At 42.4% G+C, this 12,207-nt stretch overlaps 1 protein-coding gene across 3 annotated transcripts in view; it reads right to left on the bottom strand.

Annotated features, from left to right (window-relative positions):
• The window catches only part of BNC1 (basonuclin zinc finger protein 1), a 178,870-nt gene extending 166,868 nt beyond the window's left edge, over positions 1 to 12,002 (bottom strand). Inside the window, exon 1 of one of the 3 annotated variants that reach the window (XM_072619539.1) lies at positions 11,943 to 12,002. In XM_072619539.1, coding sequence (XP_072475640.1) covers positions 11,943 to 11,987 — 45 coding nt within the window. In that variant the 5' untranslated portion in view covers positions 11,988 to 12,002. Of the gene's footprint in view, positions 1 to 10,470; positions 10,759 to 11,751; positions 11,899 to 11,942 lie in introns of those variants that run through there. The other 2 variants (XM_072619531.1, XM_072619556.1) reach the window with 2 other exon arrangements.
• Between the last annotated feature and the right edge of the window lie 205 nt (positions 12,003 to 12,207).

Raw genomic sequence — 12,207 nt, 5'->3', positions numbered from 1 at the left:
TTCCACACGAAACGAGATCTTCCTTATTCTGTACTCTTAACAATTTTTTAAAATTTAAACAGATCAAAACAAAGGACACGTGCAATAGTTCTACCTTCTTCCTGTCATTGATCTATCAGCAGGGCCTATCCTAAATAGATGCACTAAATGAGAACTCAATGAGCTGCCTGCCCTTCCCATTGCATGTCATAATCTTGACAATATTCACTCTTCATTCGATTTCTCCTCAGTGGATTGCTGATTTGATCTCTCTGAAATAAGCATGGAGCACACAAAGAAAGCCCTATAAATTTCTGAGGTTTAACATAATCGGGACATTGTCATCTGCCAACAGGATCAGCTGGAGGCCGCAAGGAACAATTGCACACTCCTCTTCCATCTGGATCTTCATAGACTCTATACATTTGGACTCTACATTCACCCCTGTAACAGTGAATACCTGCAGAGAGCAAATGATCTCCCTTAATATTGATAACCAAAGGATCATTAAACAAACTCATTTCTGGGCTACTCCTCTCAAAGAATCTTATATGATTTGAATAAATGCATGAGAGACACCTTGATATCAGGAGGAGAGTCCTCTAGCCAAATTCATTCTACAATCAAATGCTTTTTAAAACTTAAACAATAGACAAAGCACCATCTTATGTTCTCTACACCTCCCATTAACACGGATCAGATCATATTCACCTTCTTGTTTTATAGCTTCAAGTTCGCTTTGTTTGTTATTGTTATATAGATACCTAAGGCCATAGGTAATGCCCCTGACCAGCTTCCCTGTTATTTTTACCTGAGAATTACTAAGCACCCACCTGCATGAGGTTGCTTCTTGCTTTGCCTTACAAGTACAAAGAGGAGTCAAAGGCAGCCACGTGTGTGGTCTATCAGGTACAATTCAGCCATTTTTATGCTCGAACCAGTCCTAATACCTGGCTCAGGAATAAAATCAGGTCCAAAGAAAGATTTCCTCTCCTCAGTGGCAGAACTCAAGAGTGGTGCTATTCAGGAAAAATTGGAAAAGGAAAAAACTAGAAAAGAATGACTAATTAAAATACTGCTTTGGATACATCTGGCACCAGAAAGTAAATATCATTATGGTTTAAAGATATTAAAATCTATATCACAAGCAACAAAAGTTTCATTATCAGTTTCTGGTTCCATGACAATGGCATTTGGTCAACTACACAAATTTTCAAACATGCCTTTTCTAAGTGAACGTGTTAGATAGCACTAACTTGAATGCCAGTCTTGATTCATGGGTCCAAAAAAAAAGAAAAGGGAGGGAGGGCAAGAAATTAATAGAAACGTTGGTGAGTTAAAGTAAGGAAAGGAAAAATCCATACCTGCCAATTCTGCTTATCTACTAGGTTTTCCTTGCTCTTCATAACTGATGCATTGATGTTGGAATAAGCCCCAAAAGGAATTGAATTTTTTAAAAATTGGTGGGGGCAGGAGAGGGGGGTGGAAGCAGAAGAATAGCTGTGCTACCTCACCTGGTCTCCTGCTAGTCTCCTTGTCCTTTTAGCAGTGAGGGACAGTGGCTAGAGCACTAACTTCCTTAAAAGTGTGATGTTTGTTCAATACTGGTTATGTGAAAAGGTCAAGGTGGGGGGAAGAAACAAATACCCTAGATACCCTCAGTCGTCATGGCTGTTTTCCGGAAGTGCCCTGTCCCTTTGCATTGTCTGACTGTCATTATGTATTATCCTTCGTGTGAAATCCAGGGATAGAGGGAAGGAATGGAAGACTTCTCACACTCTCTTCCAATCCCATCATTCTATTTGACCCTTCGAGTCAAATAAAGAGAAGCCACTTATACTATCATTCACACAGAGAGAAGACAAAGAAAAAGTTGTTACAGAATTCCACTTTCCATTCCCTTCTGCCAAGAATATCAATAACATGATGGCTTAGGAGCAATTATACTCTTTCTCCATATAAATCCCCAAGTTTTCCCTCCAAAATGAAATAACTGCATTTTTTAAAAAGTATAATATTTCAAGACTCAAGATTAAGACTGAAAAACTCACAAACAGAAAATAGCTTCATACTTAGGATGAATCACTCACTTCGTTTCCTACCTCTCTCATGTCCTCCCTCCTCACCTCTGCCTCCTGGAATCCCTGGATTTCTTTAAGGCTCCTACAGTGAAACCTCTTCCAGATCCCTTGGTTTTTAGTGCTTTCTCTTTCCTCAAATAGGTTTACTATCTTTTTTACATTTTGTTATCTCCACTTTAGAAAGTTAGCTCTTTGAGGGTAAGGATTATTTAACACTGTTTCATTAACCTCAATGCTTGGAGTGTAACAAATACTTGGTCAGTTCAATCAGTGCACTGTAACATGGCTCAGTTGCAAATAAGAATCCTTGCACTATAAGAGGAAATCCTCCTGACCCAATAGGTAATTGGGTTTCTCTGTTTTGAGGCCGAACCAAATGCCAACTGGATCTTACCGGCCCTCTGGGAAAGTTTCGTTTGTATCGTTAAAGGGAGGAACGGGGAACTGGACCTGTGATTCACTTACTTCTGGAATCGTACCTTCTGAAAGATGCTTCTCTGGGCCCTCCTTAATCTTACTGCCTTCCCTCTAAGATCATAGTTCATTTATCCTGTACATATCTTGTTTATAATGGGTTTTGCATGTTTTCTCTCCCATTAGTTCCTGGGCCCCTACACAGTTGAGCCTATTTTAACTTTCTCTGTATCCCTGCAACTAGCACAATGCCCGGCACATAGCATGCATTTAATAAATGCTTGATGAGTTGATTATACAGAACCCCCAAGTGAGAAAATGGCCATTTACCAATAGAGGTCAGTACCTTTTCTGTACCTTCTAAGTGGCTTAGAGGATTTCTTAAAAGCATTGAGAGTAAATGACTTGTCCAGGGTCTCAGTCAGTAGTATGCATCGGAGATGGGACTGTAGTCTACGACTCCCTGACTTCAAGGTCAGCTCTCTATGTACCTACACCACTCTAGCTCACGTGTCTCCGTATCATTATTAGAAAAACATCACAAAAAGTTTATATGCATGATATATGCTTCTTAAAGCAGAATTATTTTTTAAAGCTTCTTTTTATAAATATAAATATATATTTTATAAATATAAAAATATTTTCAAAATTCAAATAAAATGTTGGCATTTTGGTGTTTTTCTTTTTCACTGTTAGTAGCTTAGGGGAAAAGAAAGTAATGGCCTGGGGACTTGGCCTTGCTAAATTTTGAAAAATAGAGGTAATCTTTTCTTCTCTTAATAATAGAACTTTGTGATTCTCCTGGTAAAAACCTTCTAACTTTAATTTCTTTTTTCCAGGAAGTGGCAAATGGAAGAGAATCACTACCCTAAATTAGGATTTGAAATAGACACCTTAAAAGGAAGAAATTTACCATCAGAGACAGCGAAACTAGTCTCTAGCAACTTTTCAATGAAGACCAAACCAGCTACTTTCAATTTGGTCATCTGTACAAATCATCTCCTCCATTCAAAACAACAAACATTTATTAAGCACCTACAGTGTGCAGATACAAACTTTAGATAAGACCCGGTTCCCACCCTCAAGAAGCTTTCTTTCAGTCTAATGGGGGAATAAGATACAACCATAGGTAATCTTATCATAGTATGGAAAACTGCAGAACCAAGTGTTGGTCTTAGGTGAAAAAACCCTACCAAACACAGGAAGAGATGGTGTTTGAGATGGAATTTAAAGGATGGCTAAGAGTATTAAATTCCACCTACTAAATTGTAGGATGCTTGAGGACAGGGACTGTTACTTATTTTAGCATCTCCCACCAAAGTTAATCAACAGCTAGGTGGTACAGTGGGTAAAGTGCTGGACCTGAAGTCAGGAAGACTCATCTTCCTGAGTTCAAATATAGTGTCAGAGACTTACTAGCTGGGTAACTCTGGGCAAGTTACTTAACCCTGTTTGCCTCAGTTTCCTCATCTATAAATGAACTGCAGAGAAAGTGGCAAATCCAGTATTTTTGCCAAGAAAACTTCAAATGGGGTCACAGAGAGTCGGACACAACTGAAAAACCAGTTAATGCCTTTCGTTAATAAGAATGCTCATTAAATATCAGTAGCAAGGTAAGAAATTGCTTTGGTAAACTGATCTTTAATATGTAAAAGGTAAAGGGGGCACAGAGATGGATGAACATGGTATACTGGCTTTATTTTTTCTTTTAAAAGGTGCCCTATTGGGAGAGGCAGAAGACTGATTGTACAAACTAGGCAAACATATTTGCCTGGAGCCTGCAGTGGTTCTGATGGTAGATTTCCTATGTTTAAGCTGTTTATTTTAAATCATAGTTTAGGGAAGCGGTTCTGTTCCATTCCCCACCTCCTAGAAAAGAGAAATTAAAATTGTAGGGGTTTAAAAATTCCACAGCATTATCAGCATCTGATCCGAGAATAAAACAATCCTCCGTGTATATGTGTGTACTTGCTTGTTAGGGGTGGTGGATTGTAAATTCTGACTTTCCACTTTGTGCAGGGGATGTGGAAAGTCAGAAAGAGTAGAAGCTTGTTAACCTGGGTTCAAATTGGGATTTTCTGTAAACTAAGAATTAACTCCTTCCCCACTCCCACTGAGGAAAAGTTTATAACCAAACCTAGTTTCCAGTAACTTTTCAATGAAGACCAAGGAACGATTACAACAAATCACAAACTTTTAATGAAAATTGACAAAGGCAAGTGCTTTTCTTCCCCTTCTTTAAGGCTTCCCCTGCCTCACCACTAAAACCCTAAATTGGCAAACAGGATGACAAAGGGAACCAGGATTTTTTCTCTGGTCTCTTCTTCTGAAATGCAAAAAGGTTTTGATGAAATATGGCTTGAGGGCAGCCCATAAACAGCCAGGCATTTTAGCAGCTGGATCCCCATCCAGCCAATTAAGTTTCTCTTCCAAAGACCCTCTCAGTTCACAGCCGGGGTACATACACTTCTGGGGGGTTGAGAGAAAGAAGGAAGTAGGGAGACATACCCTTGCCTCACAGAATCCAGGGCAGTGTCTTGCAGTCCAGCACACACACAACCACTCAGAGAACAGCAACCCCTTTACTTAAATTATATGTGGATCTAGGGATATACACTATGCATGAGAAGGTAATTAATTGCAAGCATGGTCTTGTTACTTCAGCTCAGTATAACTTAGCACAATAATTATGACAAAGGATATCAGAGTGTTTAAAAAAAAAAAAAGAGAACCCTACAATATCACTGAATCCAAACTTTATAAATGAGAAAGCCAAGGCCCAAGGAAGGAAAAAGACTCATTTAAAATATCTTAACTAGAACTAGAAGGCCTTCTAGAGTCCTGGCTCATGAGCTGAGATACTTTTGGGAACTAAATCCTAAAAACCTGTCACTTTTATCCCTAAAATTTATTATAGTTGATTTTATAAAACTCTTGGTACCTATGGCAGAACATCTTTAGCAGGTAAGGACTGACTGCTGGTATTCAAGAAAATAACTTAAAGATAGTTTGAAATTCATTAGTGTTTCTTGAAACACCTGAAAATTATATTGCTGTGTATGTATATGTGTGTGTGTGTGTGTGTGTGTGTGTGTGTGTACACACACACACACACACACACACACACACTTTTAAATGACTCGATTTCCTCCGAATTTCAAGTTAAAAACTGAATTCTATCAATAAAAAACTTATTAAAAGTTTTATATTAATATGTTGCCTTGGATACTATTTAACTAAAAATTATAAACCCCATTCCACGGTGCTTATACCTTTGAGTTTTACTATATTTTAAATAAAATTATCTAGGCTTTTAAAAAATAATTTAACAAATGTTTATATGTACATATGTATGTGTGTATATGCATATATATGTATATAAACACACATATATAGTTTTCAAAAATTGTTCAAACCCTACCCCCCCATTTATCTTCTGATCAAAGCATTCTATTTAAGAGATTCTTGGCAGTAAAATACGTGCTGACCACAATCAAGAACAGAAGCCTCATTCCTGATTCTGTCTATTAGTCATCAATGCAATTGGTTTGATATAATAATACAATTCTCAAGGAATTTTTAAAATTTTACTCTGAATTTTGACACTCTCATAAGCTTAGTTTCTACCAAATATACTTATAAGCCATTTTTTCCATATACTTAAGTTGAATGTGCAGTTTGTCCTTCCTTCTTGAAGAGGACCATGACATCAGGAAGGTGATGCCATGACTTGCAACTGAACTGGATTCAAGTGAAGGAGGGTTGTGAAAAGTCACCAGCCTCACTTTTGCCTCCAGAGCCATTTGGGTCCAGTGGCCAGATATGAATCAGGACAACTGGAGATGACCCAGGATGCAGTGGGAGAACTTGGCCTTTTTAAGTGCCCAAAGACATGCTCTTAAGACCTAGGAAACAAATGGGGTCTGTGAGCGGTTAACAGAGAAGTAATGTAGCTACTATGATTCCAATTTTTCCAGACAGAATTGTTATTCATCTAGGTTAGCACAGGGTCCTAGGAGAACTGAGTTCTTTACAAGGTTTTTGTCATGCAAGAGTGCAGGTAATGGCTCACTTAAGAAAGGCCATAGAGTGTACTGAGTAGAGGAGCTATCCTCAGAAGTCTGGAAAACTAGGGTTAAAGTCCTACCTCAGCTGTCTGACTGGGTGACCCTGGACAAGTCACTTGACCTTTTAACACTACGTAAAGATGTAAACAAAGTACCTTGAATCAGATGGAGTTCCTCGGTGCACTGAAAAAAGCAATGGATTTAGAAGCAGAAAAACTGGATTTAAATCCTAGTTCTACCACTTACCTGGGTGAACTTAGGGAAATCACTTATACTTTGGGCCTTGGTTTTTCTCATATGTAAAATGATAGGGCTAGGGGAGATAGTACCTTCCACCTCTAAATCATTTTCTGAGTTTCTAATACCCATGACACCACAGGTCAAGACCTCCCTAAAAAAATGTGACAATACACATATGTATATAGGAGTAAATATAGGGGTTTTTATCACACATATATGTGAGATATACACACATACATGTATATGGCCATGTGTGTACATACACATACATATTTACATATAGATAACCTTTCAAAAGCTGAATATAAAAGTCACCAAACCTGTCCTGGGATGCTGGAATAGGAACAGGGTAGAGTCTACTCCAGGTGGTGTAAAGCTGCCAAATCATTTTTGGGGGGATAGAGGGGGTGGTTCCATTCTCATGAGCATGAAAGGTAAAAGCAACATTGAATTATCAATCAGGAAGGGGACATGAGGGAAAAGGACTTGCAGTAGGAAAGGAGAAGTACAAAAAAGAGAATTAATACATAATAGCAACTAATAGAAATAGCAATAAGATTAATTCTAGGGTGAGAGGAACAATGCCTTCTACTGAAAAAAACAGCCCTCTTATCCCTTCATCTGCTTCTCTGTACATTCTCCAAACATTTATTAAATATTTGATTCTATGCAATGTGCTGTGCTGAAAATTAGGTAAAATACAGAGATAAGACATCCATGGTCCTCGCAAATTTCAAAAATCTCTGAAGAAAGTATTTTGCATGGGCAAATGACTTCCTAGGATGCCTACACATTTTCACAGTAGCATACACAGGTGAAACTATTCCATTTCATAATGGCTCTTTTTGTTAAAATTTTTAGCAAGCCAACCATGTTCTTAACCAGAAAATCTACACAAAAAATTTGTGAAAATTCTAAGGCAGTTTCTACAGCACAGTATTTTCTACTCTCTGAATTCTTAAACACATTACTGCTTTATTACCACATATCATAATGCTTAATTATATGCTATCTTGGATTGTTTGCTGCTGTTTTATGCCCCAGGAGTCGTCTCTCCAACAAGACGATAAGAAGGCAGGGACCTCCAGGATACTCCACAGCATCTGGTCTAGTTGGGACACATATCCATGAATACCTGTTGACTGGTTGCTCAAGCCCTGGGCAGTGAACATTTTAATAAACCCCAAGGACCCAATCAACTTTTTAAAACTCAGGGCTTCTCAGTACAACCATCTTAAAAACCATTCTTCTCCTTTCACAGGACATGTGCCAAGTAGCAAGGAACAAAACAAGACATGTCATCACAGGCCTTCCCTGGGCACCTGAGGTCATCAGTAAATGAGTGCCTCCCTCCTCGGAACCATCTTGGCCAGCCAGCTGCTTAAAGGGCACTAATGAGGGCACTGGCTTCTGCTACTATTATATTTCTTCTAGTGCAATTCAACAATTCCGTTCAACAAATACTTATTCAACACTTACTATGTGCAAGGCAAAAGGCAGTTAACAGTAAGTAGGTAGAAGACTGGCCTTGGAGTTAGGAAGACCTGGGTTCGAGTACTACCTCTATCAGATTCTAGCTGGGGAACCACTGCAGAGTCACTTAACCTTTTAGGGCCCCTAGATAACACTAAATCTATTAGTCACAGAAGTTACTAAAGACTAGACAATTTGTACTAGTGGAAGTTTCAATATTAATACTTCCCTTAACCAGGGAAACAACAGGACGAGCTCTCATTCATTTGGCATTAGGGGTAAAAAGACCAAAATGAAAAAGCAACTGCCTCCAAGGAGCTAGCCTACATTCTCCCAAGGGAATATAACAAGTGCCTAAATAAGAATAAGAGAAGGTAGGGAGTAATGGGGGCCAAAGATCATGGATTTGGAGGCTGGAAGGAACTTCAGAGGCCACTGAGATCATTTTACAGATGGGGAAATTAAGACAAAGAAATTAAGTAATTATACATTAAAAGTTAAGAGTTACACAGTAAGTGTCTGGGCAGTTTCTTCCTAAAAGAAAATATCAGACAAAATATTCTGAGAATATTTGAGGAAGGAGAGAACGCTTGGTCTACCTAAGCAGAGGTCTACCCCGAAGTAGGAATCCATAGAAAACAGTGTATTGTGAATGCCTGGATACCTACAAAATCCATGGATGGTGATTTGGTCACTGCAGTGAATCCTACCTAAATCGAGATCCAGGGATAAAATGTAGGAGAATAATTATTTTTTCAAAATCCTTCAAAATCCCAATCATCAGAGGGCTACTGTGGAGCATGAAGAGAAAGAGAATTCACCAGCACCAGAAAGCATTTACTGTGTGTTCCCTAGGTGGTTGGCAACATAACTAAACACCATGAACAATATTTAATACACATTAGCTACAACACCTACTTACTGTCAGGCTTTAAGGGGGAGAAGGGAGAGGGAAGTCAAGTCTGATGAAAGAGCAATCAACAAGAATATAAAAACACAGATATGTATAGTATATCCACTTGTATTCCTTAAATAAGCCCCAGTCAGTCTGAATATTTAAAGATTTTAAGCATCTGTATACTGTTACTATTAACCGGGAAATTCTTCTTGGCAGTGCTGGCTACTGGAAGGCTGATACTGTATTAGGATTATTCTCTCTAGTTCTAATTTGAGGTGTTTTCTGCCTTTCCCCCTCTATCTTTTCAATCCCATTTCTTTCTCTACTATTTTTTAAAATGTTGGACCACTTACAGGTAAGTAGCCATTGTGACAACTACGGATACAGACCGAGTCGTGTTATCGTTTCTGCACTCACAACTGCTGTAAAAACCAAATCAACAAGATCAACTTGAGGTTAAAAATCTGGAATTATAATTTCATCCCTTCCACGATGCCTCCTCTAATTTACCAGGAACTCCCTGCGAGCCCGGTGCACTTAATGCACGGTTTGCCCCGGTTGGTTAGCACAGTGTAAGTGTGGCTGCTATACGGAGAGAGCTTGCAGAAACTTACTCTCTGGAACCAGGACACCCCCCTGAGGCCAAGTTAATTTAACCGCCCGCCACAGACCTTTTGTTTTAAGACTCGTCCTACCCCCCACCCCCATCCCCCCAAAAGCTAACAAAAACAGAAAATTTAGAAGTCTGGGTGAAATGCACCCGAGCCTGCCCTTGGGCCGGCTGTCCGCAGGGACGGCAAACTATCGTACAGAGAGGCTCTCTCAGTCCCTACTAATGTAAAAGAAGCTCCAACAGCTTTCCCTTTCGCGGGACTCTATCCCCTGCAGTGAGAAAAGTAGTTCTAGCCGGCCAGGGCTAAGGTCAACACCGAGGTCCGGTGGTGCCATCTGCGCCTAAGAAGAATGTAAGAGGCTCAAAGGCTGCGCGTCCCCGGCAGCGCGGTCGCCACGAGCTCTGCCCCCGTTTTGGTCCCAGGCGGGCAACCCCTTCCCTGCCACCCACAGGAGTGGCGAGCCCGAGCCTCCCCCCGCAGATGGCGAGAGCTGCGGCGCAGGCGGCAACGGCCCCCCGGTTCCCTCTGCCCTTTCTCCCGGGCGGTCCCAGCGGGAGCCGGATGACCCGGAGCTAAGCCCCGGGAGGTGCCCTGGCCAGTGGCCGAGGCTGCCCAGCGAGCAGGAGCACCTTCCCTTCCTCCCGCATGCCCAAGCTGGAATGCACGGGGCAGCCCCGGCGCGCGTTAGCAGCACCGACACTTACCCACTCCATCCCGCTAGCCGGGGGGCGGTGTCACTCCGCCCGAGTTTGGGACGCCGCAGCCGCAGCCTGGAGCTATCCTCCTCTCGGGACTCCTCCCTGGGAGCCCGAGGCTGAGGCGGAAGAAATTTAAACGGGACCGCGCCCGGGTGCGCACGGGGAAGGGTGGGACCGGCCGCCTGTCACCCCCCCTGCGGCATGTCCCCGGCTGCGCCGCATCCGGACGGGAGGGGCCCGCCTCCACCCTCCAGACCAGGCTGGGCAGAGCTCGCAGCGCACCTGGGACTCATTTGTAGGCTGCCGCCGGGCCGCCGCCCGCCCCGGGCCCTCCACCTGTCCCCCGGGCCGAGTTACAACAAGCTCAGAGGAAACCAGTGCGCTCAGGGAGATGCCTCTGCACAGCTGGGGCAGGTCCAGGGCTGTGACCTTGGCGTTTACACGCAAACGCCACGGGGCAGGGGGCCCAGCGGGGTCGCCTGAGATTGCACCTCGCGCCCCTCTCCCCCAGCCCTAGATAATCGGGGTCTCTGGGAAAGAGACATCGTGTGTGCATCCTTTCTCCTTAGAAAGCAGGCGAAGTTTCAAAAGAAGTTTATTGGTAGCAACTGGGCAGTTATTTGCTAGCTGGTGCCTTTAGGGTTTCTGCACCCGCCATCTGCGTCCACCCACATCTCCCTTCTCAGCCCCTGCTCTCATGGATATCCCAGCCATTGGGACCCCAAAACTCTCCTCTTAGTGTCTCTCACCTCTTCGGTCCGAGAGAGCCCCTAGCTCTGAGGGAAAAGTTGACCGCCAGGTTGGGGTGGAGTGAGAGGGGGCGCGGCCACTTTGGGGTGGGAGAGGGCGCACCCAGGTACCGTCTTCTCAGGTGTACCTGTTGGCCTAGCTTAAGAAGTGTTCATGTGGCCCTAGGTCCTCATTCATTTAAAGGTGCCAGCTCGGGGACTACTGTCCAGCTGTTTCCTAAAGACTCGGGTAGCCTCGAGACCACTTGGAAGGTGCTGAACTTACACCGCCCCCCCACCCCAACCTCCTCCACCCGCGCCCTTCCTGATCGAGGGAGAAAGAACCCCTTGCGCCGAAGAAAAACAAAGAGTTAAAGCTCAGAGTAACTGTAGAAACAGTGTGCAGTCCCCTGAAGAACTCAGGGCTCTGGGACTAGTACCTGAAAACAATCGGATACTCTATCTTCTTTCAATACATTAGGCTTTAAGTAACTTTCTAAGTCTCTGCTCCGGGTGCACGACCTCACACTAGAACGCGAAGCAATTAAGCCATATTTACCAATAGGAATTTCCTGTCACTTAAAGACTGGCCGGAGGAGCTGTGGACCAAGAGGCAACAGAGAAGCTCCGAGTTCCACCTAATACCTCGGGTATTCATTGCCAGGAAGTGCCCTGCCGGAGGGTCATTATCACTGTCACAAACAAGGAAAACATTTTCATATGAGAAGAGTGAAAAGCGTAATTAACTACCTTTTTAGGGATTGAGAAGGTAAGCATGGAGCTGCCTGTTGCCATGGATATGGTGTTCTGTTTACAGGACTGTTCTTTTCCTAGCAGTTAAAGGGTCTAGGAACCAATAGGAAACTATTTTCCCACAACATTCCACTAGGTTTATAATGGGTAAGTAAGTTAATTGGATGTGTTTCGGTGCTTGAAAAACTTAGGGGGAAAAAGCCCTGAAGCATTGCAGGTGACTTATGATGGTGGTTAAAACAAAAAATCAAAGCAAAGAATA

This window comes from Notamacropus eugenii, chromosome 1 (genome assembly GCF_028372415.1).
Source record: "Notamacropus eugenii isolate mMacEug1 chromosome 1, mMacEug1.pri_v2, whole genome shotgun sequence".
Taxonomy (NCBI): Eukaryota; Metazoa; Chordata; class Mammalia; order Diprotodontia; family Macropodidae; genus Notamacropus; species Notamacropus eugenii.
Note: the sequence above shows the minus strand (reverse complement) of the source record. Positions and strands in the feature narration are given on the sequence as shown.